This window comes from Plectropomus leopardus, chromosome 9 (genome assembly GCF_026936395.1).
Source record: "Plectropomus leopardus strain MGB_pleo_1.0 chromosome 9, ASM2693639v1, whole genome shotgun sequence".
Taxonomy (NCBI): Eukaryota; Metazoa; Chordata; class Actinopteri; order Perciformes; family Serranidae; genus Plectropomus; species Plectropomus leopardus.
Genome location: NC_142184.1, coordinates 38,170,239 through 38,187,026, shown reverse-complemented (window position 1 = coordinate 38,187,026; position 16,788 = coordinate 38,170,239). Strand labels below are relative to the sequence as shown.

Sequence of the window (16,788 nt, the reverse complement as noted above, 5' to 3'; positions counted from 1 at the left end):
GAGGGTCTAAGGGCAGAGGGATGTCGTATACTGTAAAGCCCTCTGAGGCAAATCGTGTTTTGTGAAAATGGGCTTTATAAATAAGATTGACTTGACTTGACTAGAAATTTACTAGATTCCATTGGAGAAGAATTAACAAACATAATTTCAATCCATCTACAAAAATAGTTGCCAAATCCAAAACGCTTGAGCACCTCGAGGAGATATGGCCATTCGACCCTGTCAAATGCCTTCTCTGCATCCAGAGACAAGATGGTCTTGTCAGGAGTCCCTCCACATGCATAGATTATTTTAACAACTCTTCTCACATTGTGGAACCCCTGGCAATTTTGGACAGAACCATTCTCGTCCACATATATAATGGCAGGTAGGGCCCTCTCAAGTCTCATGGCTAGAGCTTTAGCTATAATCTTTGTATCAGAGTTCAAAAGTTATATAGGTCTGTAGGAACCACGATCAGTTGGCAGTTTACTTGGCTTCAGAATAAGAGTGATCAAGGCATTCCGTAATGAAGTGGGAAGGCAACCTGTTTCATAGGATTCCACATATACATCTAACAGAGTGGCTATTAACTTTTATGTAAATAATTTAGAGATGTCTGTTGGTAGCCCATCAGGTCCTGATGCCTTAAAATTCATCCAACAGAGGAGGTTATCATTTATTGTTTTGAGTTGTTGGCTGTAGTTGAGATTGAACAACTCTGACAGCCTGGGGGAGATAGTAATACCTAAATATGTAATGTGATTTGTACATAAAGGAATGGGTGGAGTTTGGGCCGCCATATCCTAGCTGTTATTGTTTACTGGTAGGATTGAGGACTTGTGCCAATTTATGTAGTTGGAGATGTTGGAGAATGATTCTATGAGTGCAATTATTTCCCGTAATGATGAATGAGGATTTTGTAAAAAAAAAAGAAAAAAAAAAGCTTTGTTTCATCGGCACAAAGACTTATTTTAAGACGTTCATTTTGTGTTTTGAATCCTGGGATGTCGGTGTTTTGGCGTATTGCTGTTGCTAGTGGTTCAATGAATATGGTGAAAAGAGAGGGAGAGAGTGGACATCCTTGCCTAGTCCCCCTGTGGAGTGTGAAAGGTTGTATGGTTAGTCCATTGGTGATGACTGTGGCCAACGGTTCTGTTTATAGAATTTTAACCCAATTAATAAATGACTCCCCAAAGCCAAATTTTTGCATTGTTTGACCTGAGAAATTACCAGTTGATGAATGGTCCATTATACTGAAAAGTCTGCAATGTATTGTTGGACAAATGTCTACCTTTGATAAAGCCAGTCTGGTTGGGATGAATGATTGATGACATGATTTTTTCAGTTCTGTGAGCGAGTGCTTTTGTGATAATTTTAAAATCTACACTGACAAGAAATATGGGACGATAGCTGGAAGGTAATGATGGATCCTTGTTTGGTTTCAGAATGTTCATGTTTGCTAGTAATTTTGAATTTTGTTTTATTTCATTTACTACTTTTTGGTAGAGTGGGGCTAACGAACCAGAAATGCTTATAGAACTCAGCAGGGAAGCCATCAGGTCCTGGGGATTTATTGTTTTGCATGAGGCTGAGGGCAGTAGAAAGTTCCTTGTCTGTTATTTGTGATTCCAGTGTAGTCATCTGATCTCGGGTGAGTTTCAGTAAGTTAATGCTGTTAAGAAATGAGTTAATCTCTTGTTTATCTGGGTCTTTTTCAGATGAGTATAGCTTGGTATAAAAATCTTTGAAGATGTTGTTTATTTCTTCTGGTGATTGTGTTGGCTTCGCTGCTGAGTCCAGGCATTTTTGTTTTTTCAGTGTTTTGTTTTATTTGATTCGCTAAGTATTTTCCAGATTTATTATTGTGGTGGTATTGTTCTTGCCGGAGTTTGTGTATCATGAATTGAGTTTTCTTATTTATGATTTTGTTTAACTGAAATGTGTACTTTCTTAACTCATTCTGTGATTTTTCTGATGAGTTGCTTGCATTGATGTCCTCGAGATGCTGATGATTTTTTGTTCCAGTTTGGTTTCTTGTTGTTCTTACTTTTTTTTGTAGGTGGAAAATAAAATCTTAATACCTCTTAATACAGCTTTCCCTTTTTCCCAAAGAATAGACGGAGATGACTTTGGGGAGTCATTTATTTCTAGGAGGAATGCCCACTCTCTTTTAATAAGACTGTCAAATTCTGGTTCTTGGAGAAGGGATGTATTAAAGCGCCATCTGGTGTGAACTGATCCTATTCCATGTGAATGTTATGAGGAAAGGTCACTGATGATTATCAGTGATGATGTGGATGTGGATCTTTGAATCTGAAATGTTTGAAATAATTGAATTGCTCTTTAGAAAAAAAAAAGCGTGATACTTTTGAGAAGAATGAATACAAATAGGGGTGTTGCAGACGTCAACAATCGCCAAAACCAAAATCAGTCATGAACTGTTTTATTATTTCTGATTATTGTCAGGTGTGTTTGTTTGAGGTTTTACTTCTGTCTATTGATGGGTTGATGACTGTATTACAGTCACCTCCAATTATACTTGGGCAGTTTGAATTGATGGAGATGGAGGAAAAAAGTTTTGAAAGAAAGAAGGGTCGTCTGTATTTGGTCGGCAAACATTACCAATTGTGACTGATGTTAATAATGATAAAATGTCCTTCCAGGTCTTTGATGGTGGAGTGTGGACTAAATGGGATTTTTGAGACTCTAAAAATAGTGACTCCTCCTTGTTTTGTAATATAACAGGATAAGAATACTTGATTAAATTGTGATGATTTTAATTTGTTATTGACTGGTTCAGAAAGATGTGTGTGCAGTAAAAAATGTCAGCTTATAATTTTAATAGGTAACTGAGTATTTGTATTTTTTTTTGCCATGATTGTATTTCATTTGTTATTTACGATATCTATTGCACGTCTGTCCGTCCTGGAAGAGGGATAGCTGTGCTGTCGCTGTGACCCTTTGGTCGTGCTTGTGCTGTGGCTGCACTGATACCGTACCCTCAGCTTCCCTGATCGTGGTCTTGGTTTTGCCATTGCTGTGGCCCTGCCTGAAGTTACGCCTGTGTTGTGGGTCCTGGTTGTGCCGATGTTGTGATCGTGCTTGATGCAACCTTCTACTGCCATTATTATGATCCAAGCCTCAACTATCAAGGGACTATGCAAGGGACTTTTATCAACACTCACAATATTATCATTGAGTGCATTTAGTAATTATCATGGAGTGCATTTAGCAATTTTACACCTATCATTATTGTAATATGACATGCGTTTGTTTCCATTTTTACTGTGCATCTCTCTCCCTCTCTCCCCTCTCTCCCCCTCTCTTCCCCTCTCTCTTTCTCTTTTCTTTTTGTCATAATTGTAATTCAGTTGTTCTTAACGACATCAATTGCATGCCTGTCCGTCCTCTGAGGCAAACCATGTTTTGTGATGATGGGCTCTATAGTTAAAATTGACTTGACTTGCCTGAGAAGAATTCACGGATGTTCCATGATACAAACTTTATTGGCATTAATGACATTTTAGAGTGCATGATATGTGTCTGATTATTAATGGTGATATGAATGTGTGTGTGAATGTGTGTGTGCGTGTGTGTGTGTGTGTGTGTGTGTGTGTGTGTATGCGTGTGTGTATGTGTATGGGCAAGCATGTGAGTGTGTGGGTGTAAAATGGGGTAGAACCTGCGAGCATTAAACATAAACACAAATAATAAAAACAAACAGAAAGGCAAAAATATTGCCTGAAAATACATAAAAGACAGGTGCTAATAGGAGACCAAAATTGATCACAGCACACATTGCTAAGTGTGAGACATGAATGCAATAGTAAATGATAGTCCATAATATGTCTAATGGTTATTGTGAAATACAATAGATGTAAAGGGGGGAGGAGATGCAGAGATAGAGGGTGGAGAAGGGTAGAGGGTGGTGTGTGTGTGTGTGTGTGTGTGTGTGTGTGTGTGTGTGTGTGTGTGTGTGTGTGTGTGTTTGTGCGTGCATGGCTGAGTCCATAGTCCATTCCTTTGAGCTGCCTGCCCTGACGCTGAACCTGTTGCTTTTGTTTGACATGTTCAAATTTGGACGGGGCAGTCGTTGGTGGGGTTTTTCTGACCCATTTCACCCCACACGGTGAAATGTGATGATTTTAACGGTGTTGGTGGGGCTGAGCTGATTATAAAGTCTTTTACTGATTTTTCTGGGTCATCTGTGGGTTTTCTGGAAGACGAGATTGTCAAGTCAAGTCAAGTCAGTTTTATTTATAAAGCCCATTATCACAAAACCTGGTTTGCCTCAAAGGGCTTTTACAGCATATGACATCCCTCTCACACGTCATATTATAATAACGATAGATGTAAAATTACTAAATGCACTCTATGATAATATTGTGGGTGCTGACAAGAGTTCCATGCATATCGTGGAGGCAGTAGAGGGTTGCGTCAAGCACGATTATGTGGTTAGTGGCAAAACCAAGACCACAATCAGGGCGAGCCAATGAGTAAAGTATCAGTGCAGCCATAGCACGAGCACAACTAAAGGCAGGGTCACAGCACCAGCTATCACCACGATCAAGTGCAAAAAGGGAGTAGGAATGCTCTGGAGAGGCAATTAGAGAGAGGCAGTATTGCAGTAAGCGTAATGCAGTAAACAGACATGCATTTACTAGGGACTAGGGACTGGTGTAGGCAACTTGAGCCAACCCTAATTATAAGCTTTATCAAAGAGGAAGGTCTTAAGTCTACCCTTAAAAGTGGAAATGGTGTCTACCTCCCTGATCGAAACTGTAAGATGGTTCCATAAAAGAGGAGCATGGTAGCTGAAGGCTCTGGCACCCATCCTATTTTTAGAGACTTTGGGAACCACAAGTAACCCTGCATTTTCAGAGTGCAGTGATCTTGAGGGTTGGTAAAGAACTATGAGCTGCGACATATAGGATGGAGCCTGATCATTTAGAGCTTTGTATGTAAGGAGGAGGATTTTTAATTCAATCCTGGATTTTACATGAAGCCAGTGCAAAGAAGCTAAAACAGGAGAAATATGGTCCCTTTTCTTGGTTCCCATTAGAACATTGGAGTTAAAAAAGGTAAAAAAAAAAGGAGAACAAAGCCTGATTTGCAGGAAGATGGCGGCGGAGGCAGTGAGTGGTTTGGCTGGCTCCACTCACATGCAAAAATCTATTAACTGCACCATCCTTAACCCCACCTATTTAATACCTAAGATTTTTCTCTGGATTCTAAGCAAACTATCACACGGTGCCCTGAATCAGTGTGGTAAAAATAGGGGAAAACCCGATCATCACAACGCTGGCCTGTACTTTCTCGTGTGTGGCGTCCTATTACTGGTGCCTGCTTTGTCCACCTGCAACACACCTGGGACCGCAGCCGACAAAGCACAACACTGTGTGGATAACACTGCAAACGATCCACTTGGCATTTTATCTGGGAAAATACAACTGAACTTCCTAGGATATGGCTCAGTTGCAATCTTTGCACAAGTCTTTAGGGACGGCCAAGCTCGGATCCTCAAGCCACCATGCAAAACCACACTGAGAAGAATGAACGACAGCTGGCATAAACGCCACACAGCCAAAATGCTACTGTTACTGCTTCTTCTATCAGGGGATGTTTACCTAAACCCTGGACCTATTTTCCAACAAGTGGAACAAGCAACAGCGAAAGACATCACTCCGACGCAGATCGTATCGCCAGTGATTGACTCCCTCCAACCTGCATTGGCATCTTTAACAATCCTGCAACTCACTCCTCGGGCTCCGGTGCCACCGGGAGGCGTCTATGTTGACGGGGTCGGCACGGGCGCTGCTTCTGGGGGTCGGGCGGTGGAGGGGACGTTCCATCGGCAGGATGGTTTGGAAGAGGCACAGACGGGCGGGCAGATCCACTCGGCCGCCGTCGCTGGAGTTGATTCACCTGACGGCCGGGGATCTACATGTGCCATGGAAGCTGCTGGGCTAACGCGGCAGCCAGCGCTGTATCCCGGAGGATCCGCGGTGGACTCAGCGCTCTGCCATCCAGCGCAACCTGAGCGCTCCAAAGACTTTGCCGCTGACACTGGGGTGAGTCCTGATGCTCACAGTTATCCACACAAGCCGATAACCACAGACAGCAATCACGAGGACAAACGTGGGACAGTAGGCAAGTGTAAACAAACACGGAAACAAATGAGGGACAAAATAGCCTCACGTCGTTGTGCAAATTCAAAACAAAGAGAACTCAAACTTTTTCAAACTGTAAACCATGCACAAGTTATTTGGAACCCTGAATCAAAACCCAAAGGCCTGCTGGGTGGTCATATAAATATCAGAAGCTTATTACCAAAAATAGACCAGATTAGGAAACTGCTTATGGAATCTAACTTGGATTTTTTATGTATATCAGAGAGCTGGTTGAATTGTAATATCTCTAGTGATCAAATCAGTGTATTAGGATACTCATGCTATGGGAAAGATAGAACCTCAAGCAAGGGAGGGGGTGTTGTAATCTATATAAAGGAGCATTTCAGATGTTCTAACCTTGATTTGAGCATTAACTTAGAGTGTTTGGGACTTAATATGATTCTCTCAACAAATATGAATTTTAATATTGTTGTTCTGTATAACCCTCCTTCTCATGGTGCAGATTTTTACAATGAACTAAATAGTCTTCTTTTTGTTTGTGACAAATGTAATGAATGTATTTTACTTGGTGATTTTAATATTAACTGGATGGTTAAAAGCGAAAAATCTAAATTGAAACCATTCATGGAGAAATTTAAATACAAACAGTTGATTGATAAACCTATGCGCATTACAAGAAAGAGTGAAACACTCATTGATCTGATTTTCACAAACAGGCCAGAGAGAGCAGTAAAAACATACAATCTAATCACTGGTCTCTCAGATCATAATATGGTACTAATAGTAAGAAAGCTAACAAAAAAACGTTTAGTTCACCATAGCAAAATTGAAAATCAAAAGACAACAGGAATTCCTAAGTCAAAAATGGCAGATTTTGAATATGATTTATTACAAGTAAACTGGGAAACCATAACTAAGGAGTCAACCCTGAATCACAGTGTAAATAATTTCACTTCAACTTTAGGTAACTTGATAAGTAAACATACAAAAACATGGAAAAGCAGACCAAAGAAATCCTCCCTCCCATGGTTTAATAATGATATCCACCAACTTATCAAAAAGAGCGATCTTGCCCTTAAAAGGTCTTTAGTGACGAAAAACAATACTGACCACCTTACCTTCACCAGTCTGAGGAACAAAGTGGTGTCTGAGCTACGGAAAGCCAAGAGTAACTACTTCCACAAACTAATTGAAGAGGCTAATGGCAGCAGCTCTAAACTGTGGCAGCAGATCCATAGACTAACAGACACAAGTAAACAAAAACACCCTAAAATAACCAGTCTTAAAGTAGACAATAACATAATTTACAGTAATGAGTCAGTTGCAAATATTTTTAACCACTTTTTTATTGAATCTGTCCACGAATTGGCAAGTCATTTTAAATCAACTGACCCCAAGATATCCCCTGAAGACTGTGATAATGCTTCCTTAGATGGTTTTCACATAGAAGAAGTATCCAGTGATACAGTTAAAAAGATTATTGCAAACATGAACAACTCAACATCGAAGGATATTGATAATTTAAACGCTGGTTTAATAATGAAATACCAGAAATATCTGTTGCTGCCTATCACTTACTTAGTGAACATCTCAATAAGAACAAATACATTCCCAGAAAGCTGGAAAACAGCAATAATTACCCCGATCTATAAGTCGGGAGACAAGGACATGGCGAGTAACTATAGGCCTATTGCCATTCTCCCTATAGTCTCAAAAGTCCTGGAGAAGATTGTTGCTACACAACTGATAGAACATTTGGAGACCAGCCAACTGCTCCATACACAGCAATTTGGATTTAGGTCTAAATATTCCACAGAAACAGCCAATTGCTATCTTATTGAGAGGGTCAAGGGTCTGTTGGTCAGGGGACATGTCGTGGGGACAGTGTTCTTGGACCTCAAAAAGGCTTTTGACACTGTCGACCACAGTGTCCTCCTGGCCAAGCTAAAATGTTTTAAAATGTCTGCAGATGCCATTCAGTGGTTTAAGTCATATCTGGAGGAAAGACAACAATGTGTTAAGGTAAATGGGGAGAAATCCCAACTTCTCACCAACAACATGGGAGTACCACAGGGGTCCATACTTGGACCACTGTTGTTCACTATGTACATTAATGACCTGCCACTAAGTTGTCCAGGTGTCAGCTGCCAAATGTACGCTGATGATACTGTCATCTATGTATTTGCTAAAACAGCTAGCAAAGCAGCTGACCACCTGACACAAGCACTTGAGAAAGTCACTCATTGGCTTGAGTTGTCTCATTTAACCCTTAACGTTAAGAAAACTGTTTCTATGTGCTTTTCTATCCGCAATAAGCCTGTGTACGACTTGTTTGAGGTGAAGATTAAAAATCAAATAATTAATGAGGTGAATGAGGTCAAATACTTGGGGATTATATTAGATAAGAACTTAAAATTTGATAAACAAGTACAGTACATCTGCAAGAAGGTAAAACCAAACCTTAATTGTTTTCGTTTTATCCGTAGAGACTTGTCATGCAAAGCTGCACAACTCTACATGCACGCTATGATTTTCTCCCATTTGTCATACTGTATCACGTCATGGTCACAAGCTTCTAAAGTCACTCTGAAACCCGTAGTAGCAATATATAAGCAAGCAATAAAAATTATGGACCAAAGACCCATGAGATGGCACCACTGTGGCATCCTGAGAAAATACAACCTTCTTGCATTTGAAAACTTCATAATTTACATTAATATCAGACTGGTTTTTAAATGTCTTCATAACTTTGTATCACCTCTGTTTTCTGCACTGATAAAAAGACGTTTGAGCTCAAGCCAAATGAACACACGAGCCTCCTACAATGGTGACTGCATAGTTCCCAGGTGTACAACATCATTTGGACAATCTGCCTTCTCAGTAAAAGGTGTTAACCTATGGAACACTCTACCCACTCACCTGAAACTGGAGACTGATACAAATGCTTTTAACAGAGGACTAAAAGCATGGTTAAAAGCAAACCAACAATGTTCACATGTATAAATATGGACTTAGTTTAATATTGTTACCAATATCACGGTTGTGATCATGTATTTTGTTTGTCTTATCTCCTATTGCTGGTCATATGCTCTGTGATCTTTGAATATTACTGCTGCGATCATAACATCTGTTTGTTTTACCCCATATTCTTAATCATATGCTCTGTGTTTTTAGAAAAGCCGCCTATGGACTGGTGTTGAAAATTAGCATGTGTGCTATACACACCTAAGCATTGACATCTGGTCTGTCCACTGGGACAGTCTCAATGTACTTGTGATGTCCATATCAAATAAAATAAACTTAACTTAACTTAACTTAACACACACAGCAGTGTTCTGTACCAGTAGGAGAGACCTAAGAGATTTGTTGAGGCAACTGAATAATAGGGAGTAACAGTAATCCAGCCTAGGAGTGACATATGCATGGCAAAAGATAAATTGATCAAATAAAACTCTGCGGTTCCTTACAGCATCAAGAAACATCAAGAAATTACGGGTCATCCACACTTTTATGTTCTTAAGACATGTTTGAAGTCTAGATAACTGATCAGTTTCATCTGATTTCATAGATAAATATAGATGCGTATTGACAGCATAACAATGGAAATTTACAGAGTGTTTTCTAATTATGTTGCCTAGGGGAAGCATATATAAAGTAAAAAGGATTGGTCCAAGAACAGAACCTTGTGGCACTCCAAAGCAGACCTTAGAATGCACAGAGGATTGATCATTGATGTGAACAAACAGGGAACGATCTGATAAGTAAGATTTAAACCAGCTTAGTCCCGTTCCTTAAGGCCAATAAAGTGTCTATGCAGTAAGATTTGATGGTCAGTGGTGTCAAATACGGCACTGAGATCTAATAGGATTAAGACAGAGATCAGACCTTTATCAGAAGCAATCAATAAGTTGTTATTAATTTTTACTAATGCTGTCTTTGTATTATGATGAACTCTGAAACCTAACTGAAAGTCCTGAATAAACTATTATCTTAGAGAAAGTCACAAAGTTGATGAGCAACCACTTTCTAAAGGATTTTAGAAATAAAAGGGAGATTAAATATCAGTCTGTAGTTAGCTAAAACCTCTGGATCAAGAGTGGGCTTTTTTAGATGTGGTTTAATGACAGCTACTTTAAAGGCCTGTGGTACATGGCTTGTTAATAAAGACACATTGAATATATAATCAAGAATTGTCTGTTAAGGGTAAGACTTCCTTAAGTAGTGTAGTTGGGATGGGGTATAACTGACATGTTGATGGCTTAGATGCAGAAATCAAATTAGAGAACTGGTGACGATGAATATGGGAAAAACGGTCAAAATAAATTCCAGGTCATGTTGCCTTATCTAAGCTACCTTTGTCCGAGGTCAGGTCAGTTAAGGGCAAGAAGTGATGGATATTATCTCAAATAGTGATAATTTTATCATTAACGAAATTCATAAAGTCATCAGTAGCACTGTAAATGAGTTGTATCAATTTGGGAATTCTTTAAATTAGTAAGAGCATTCTCAGTTACTGTGATACAAGGTAATGAGGTCAATGCAGAAGGAATCAATTTCATAACTTTAGCTACTGCATCATCAGACAGACATATAGTATAGTAACTCTTGCTGAGAGGCTTGTAATTAAGTAATTAAAAAATGAAAGTTATTAAATAATGGTCTGACAGAGCAGGAATCTCAGGAAAGACTAATAAATCTTTAAAATTGATGCCGTATGCAAGGACAAGATCTAGGGTGTGGTTGTAGCAGTGGGTTGGTTTGGACTGAAGCCAATTGAATCCAAAAGCTTGAAGAAATCATTATTAATATCCATGTGAATGTTAAAATCTCTTTTTCTTGGTTTGGAGTGGATGTGGATCTGCCAGATGGTGGTGCATTGTTCCTGTTCATTGTCTGTGGAAACACTTGTCAATGTGGGGCGGCTGTGGCTCATAGGTAGAGTGGTTGTCCTCTGATTGGAAGGTCAGTGGTTTGATCTCTGGCTCCTCATGTCCTCAGTTTGAAGTATCCTTGGTCAAGATACTGAAACCCGATTTGCTCCCGATGCCGCGTCATCAGAGTGTGCATGCGTATGAATGGTAAGAAGTAGATGTGGGATAGAGAGATATAGAATAGAAAAGTTTTGTATCCGAATAAAAGTTTGCTTTTGTTAGTCTAGCAGCAGAGGGCCGCTATCTTGGTTCTCGCAGTGTCTCGTGAGAATTGCAGTCATAGTGACATCAGCAGTCTCCTCACAGCCCCCCCTGACTGCGGGGTGAATTTAAATGCACACAGTGATCCAATGTGAACAAGGGAGCAGCTGAGCCACACAGGTAATCTATGTAACACTATCTACTGTGAGAAAAAGAGCCAAGAAGATTTTGTGACCCCTGGTGAATGTATATAATCTACACGAGCAAGCATTATCAGTGATCAAAACAGTCTCTTTTGCAGGGTCCATCTCTGACAATATAGTGAATGTCCACTTCTCAAAAAACAAAAGTAGGCCTTTCAGGGGGCAAAACAGTTACCTCTTTTAAAAAACTAAATTAAAATATCAGCAATCCTGAGACAATGAAAAATAAAAAAAAAGTTAAATAGAAAAGAATCGGAAAACAATGTCCTCAAAGAGATGAAAGCATAACATATTTTGCCATGTGTGTTTGAGAAATATCAAAACTTACACCGTAATTGAGGATAATCAAGAATTGAGTTTGAGATGTTCACATTTAGTTGTTTAGTGTGTCCTCAGTGCACTGAATGCCCTAGACAAACTTTTCAGCATCCGCCAACGTCTCACGTGTTTGTCCATCGACCATCACATAGAGCTTGGCTGGGTAGTTCAATCCGTAGGAAATATTCAGTGATCTCAGGCTTTGTTTTACACCATCAAAATACCTTCTCCACTGGTGAAGCTCCGTCAATATGTCCGGGAAGAACATGACCTCTGGCCGGCCACACGTACCTTTTCCTTTAGCCGTGGTTGCATGCATCACTCTGACTTTATCTTGGAAGTTTAAAAACTTCACGATAAGCGCTCTCAGTATCAGGGGCTGGTTGGGCTGGGTCTGACCGGGCAGCCTGTGCGCTCTCTCGATGATGGGCAGTGCCGGGAATGTTGCAGGACCCAGTACTTCAGGCAGCCACTTCTCAAGGAAAGCGACTGCATCATTCTTTTCTATTGTCTCTAACATGTTAACCAGCCGCAGGTTGGATCGAGAGCGGTTGTCAAGTTCATCAGTCATCAGTTCATCCAGTTCATCAGTCCTTGATGTTGCTAATGCATTCATCAGCCTCATCCATGCAACCCGAAAAGTCATGTACATCTCTCTTAACATCTTGAATTGCCTTCAGGACCCAATCGATCTTAGTTGCAAAGAAATTTCTGATCACGTCGAGTTTCTGTGTAACATTCATGTTGTGAGCCGATTCAGCATCCAAGTCATCAGACTGAGGTGTGGGGCTAGCATTACTTGCTAAGCTAGCTAGGCTGTTAGCATCAATATCTTCGTCCTCCTTGGCCGGTGAAGAGTTGGTTATTAGCTTGTTCTTTACTTTTCTCGGTGGCATATTGTCACTGTGGTGCGCTGTGAGGCTGTCACAAATGTTTGGATTTACTACCCCTGAAGTTAAAGGATAATTTACATGCATTTAACCAAGATTCGCCAGAAGCGTCTAGCTCTGTGCCATAGCCACACCCAAAAAATGGTGTTTTGATGATTATATTGACTTTAAGTATATACAAAGATGTCTGTTTTACTCCAATTTCCTTTCTTTCCTTTCCTTTCAAAACAAAATCCCTCTGACAGTGTCTCAATGGAAAGAATCCCATCAGTTGCTGCTACAAGGCATTTTATTTAGAAACATTTGAAACACACAAACAGGGCGGTATTGTCGGCAATGCAGGAGCATGCACGACTTCATTAATGAGTGGAATTTGTGCTCATAAATATGGAAATACAGTACCAATATCTGCAGACAGTGATGCAGCAGCAATGTTGCAACTACGCTGCATGTGTGAACGCCACAAGCATGAAACATGCTGCAGTTCGGTGAGGCTGAAGTCATGCATTGGTGACACGCTCTGTGTGAAATGGGCCTAAGTGCTTGCGACAGGACTGGTTTGAGTTTCTTCAAACATTACACCTCTTATCCAAGAGGCTTCTGCAGTTTTACCAGACTAGACGTAGACACAGAGGATCAGAAGATCATGAGCTTGGTTGTATAGTTCAGGGATTCTGGCCTTTTCTGTCCATGGCTGGTGGAAGGACTTGAGAGGATGGGGGACAGAACACGTGGGCAAAGGCACAAAACAAGAGGACAGAGCTAGAAAAGAAAGAAAGGAAGAGAAATAAAGGAAGATAGAAAGAGAGAGTCAGCTTGGGTGTGGTATGTGTCTTCAAACAAACTGGTCGGGAATCACAGACTTAAAACTCTGTGTGAGTGTGAACTCCTACAGAGTCGTTAAGTTCACATTTAAGCTCTGACTTTCAGAGTCCATCATGTGGGTTGTCAGTGTTAGATGGGTCAGGTGTGAATGGGACTTTCACTGTCTGGGAAGGGAGCTCAGAACTGCAAGTGGTGCGTAGGCCACCTCATCTGTTCAACGATGGTTGCTCCACTTTTACATATACCGCTTTCCAGCCACGTTGGGCTGACAGCCGGCATCTGTAGCCCTTGTGGACCCTCACTGTTTTTTTTCCCCACCGATTTAGCATGTTGAATTGGCCGATGTCAAAATATCCTTAATCCTGATTTAAAATGCAATTATTTGTAATTAATTATTGAACTTCATTGATTAATTGCAATTAAAAAATGATAATCTTTTGACAGTCCTAATATTTATATTCTATATATATTCATAAGCCCATCAAAATGTATTGCCATTTAGATTCACTTAGAACTGTCTTACCTCTCAGGTAAGGGGATGACATCTCTCAATGCTCACTGTGGTCCAGTGGACTTTTTGGTGTCGACCTCCAGCACCCTGGCATCCAATTTGCTCAGATGGGACTCCATCCTCAACAGCAGCGAGGAGAGTGCCAACAGAGAAGGAGGGGGAGGTGAAGGTGATGGGAGAGAAGATGAAGGCGAGCAGAGGTTGGAACAGAACAAATACCCCCAGGATTCACAGGGCCCTCCAGCTTGGGAGGAGAGGCCCAAGCATCTTCTGCTGCAATATCGCCTTCACACCACCTGTCAGCTGCCAGGGAGGCTGCTGACAACCCAGTCTGATCAGGGGAGCCACGGGTCCGCTGCAGACTCCTTGGAGCACGGCCTAGAGGATGGCTCCATCTATGACGTAAGCGAGGACCCTGATGTGTGGGTTAGGGGGGGGCCTGTGGAGTTGGGGAGTGAGGGAGAGGCCAGGCACAACAAAGTCACCTCCACAGCCATCTTCTCTGGTGGCAGAGGATACCGCAGGATAGGCAGCTGCTCAGGATCAACTGAAAACACACTGCTGGTGTGGCAGCTCCCTCTAACTCTCAGCCAATGACAGATGAGCATGTCACCTAACTTACCTTACTGGCCAAACAGTCTGCTTGCTCAGTCACTGAAGTGTTACAGCTTACATAGCTAAATGTCTCAAGCAGACTGAGCATCTAACTTATTTTTTTTATCCTGGTTACCATTTGCTTTAACTGTTTTAACCCGAACTGTTTTAACCCGACTTTCCATCAGCATGGGTGTGAAAAGATGACTGAATTTTCATTTTTGGGTGAGCTATCCCTTTGAAGGAATACTGCAATATTGTGGGAAATATGATTTTATTTTGAGATTGAGAACAGAAGGTCATTCTTATTTTTATATCATTAAGAGTTAAGTATAAACCTGAAGTCAGTCATGTGCAGCTTCCATAAGTCTTGTCCTCACAGTGACGTTTGTAATGAGGTTTCCAATATCATCGTGTACATAGTCCAAATCTCTGCTAAACCAAAGACACTGCACAGAAGTGCTGGGTGGATGAATAAACTGCCATTTGTCACGAAATAGTTTCAGCATGCAGCTTCTCAGAAAACCACAAAGTGTTACATTTCTGTTTTATATGGATTACATAAGTGAGAAACATCATGGTTATTTATGAACTATAAAGGTATCTGTCAGTATCCGATCCGTTCCACCTGCCCGATCCGTTCCCTGCATGCGCAAGCAGTACACCATCTTGGACAGGTACGTGCCTCCTAAGCGCTAATGTGGAGAGAAATTAAGCTTGAAAACTAGTGTCCATGCTGAGGGAGCTTGTCTCAGGAAAAAAAATAAATAAAAGAGAAGAGTATGAAAAGCAAAATGCGCATAGCATATAACTGATTACTTATAGATAAAAACAACTTGTGATTAAAAAGATGTTTGCAAGTGAGGAGTTTTACAACAATTATTTAATAATAACTATCTTACCAGTTCATACCAGGGTGAGGTGATTTCTCTGTGAGGCTTTGGGTGCTCAGGTGAGCGTATGGAGGCTAGGCAGTGAAGCAAGCAGGCAGGCAGGCAAGCAAGCGGGCAGGCAGGCAGGAATACAGGCAGGCAGACACACAAGTGGCTGGAGCACAAAGCATGGAGTAGAGGCAACCTCTGAGGCTGTGAGGAACATCTACCACATAGTAGGAGTATTACTTTGGCCACGGATAGGTCTGAGACAGCAGCTGAAGTACTCCACCAGCTCATTAAGAGATTGCCTGCACCTGGCCCAGCCTGCAGGGAAAGACCACGCCCACACTCACACACAAGTCAACTCAAGTCAATTTTATTTGTAGAGCCCATTATCACAAAACATGGTTTGCCTCAGAGGGCTTTACAGTGTATGGCATCCCTCTGCCCTTAGACCCTCACATTACCCAAGGAAAACTCCCGAAAAAGAGCCCCTGTAACGGGGAAAAAAAAGGAAGAAACCTCAGGAAGAGTGGCACAGGATGATGAGGGATCCCTCTTCCAGACGTGACTTCCGGGCCGGACAGACGTGCAATAGATGTCGTAAATAACAAATGAAATGCAATTGTGGCAAAAAGGAAAGAGAAACAGAGAGGGGGGAGGGGGAGAGAGGGGGAGAGAGGCATAGCAATAATGTAAACAGATACATGTCATAATACAATAACGATAGGTGCAAAATTATCAAATGCACTCTATAATGATATTGTGGGTCATTGTGGGTCTATGATGATATTGATAAGAGTCTCATGCATATATTGATACGGAGATGTCCAAAGGCATGATCACAGCATCGGCGCAACCAGGACCAAGAGCACGAGGGGTACAGTATCAGTGCAGCCACAGCACGAGCACAACCAAAGGCATGGTCACAGCACCAGCACAGATATCACAACAATCAGGCACAGCCAGGGTTGCGGCCAGGAAAGCTAGGACAAAAGGGAGCAGGAATGCTCCAGAGAGGCAACGGGATTAGCGTAGTGCAGTTCAACAGAACCAAGGTGGTGAACAGTAAAAAGGATAAGCACTTAATGAGGATCCTAGAGTCATTGATCAGTAATTACGACTTAAATATGAGAGAGCAGGAATAGAAAAGAAAGAAAGAGAGAGGAAGCAGAGCCAGAGTGGCAGGTCTGAATGGACTCAAAACCACCACTGCCGGATTGGGCCGAAAGCTCTGCCACCTCTCCCTCCTCCCCGTCACATGGATGGGGATTTCAACTGAGCACAAGAAACTTGTGCTGTGTTGTTTTTTTTCAAAACTTTATTT

General features: G+C 41.3%; 1 protein-coding gene across 1 annotated transcript in view; it reads left to right on the top strand.

Moving 5' to 3' along the window:
- The window catches only part of LOC121947536 (rho guanine nucleotide exchange factor 10-like protein), a 131,046-nt gene extending 115,595 nt beyond the window's left edge, over positions 1-15,451 (top strand). The window contains exon 26 of the mRNA XM_088081500.1: positions 14,012-15,451. Coding sequence (XP_087937626.1) covers positions 14,012-14,589 — 578 coding nt within the window. The 3' untranslated portion in view covers positions 14,590-15,451. The remainder of the gene's footprint in view (positions 1-14,011) is intronic.
- The last annotated feature ends 1,337 nt before the right edge of the window (positions 15,452-16,788 follow it).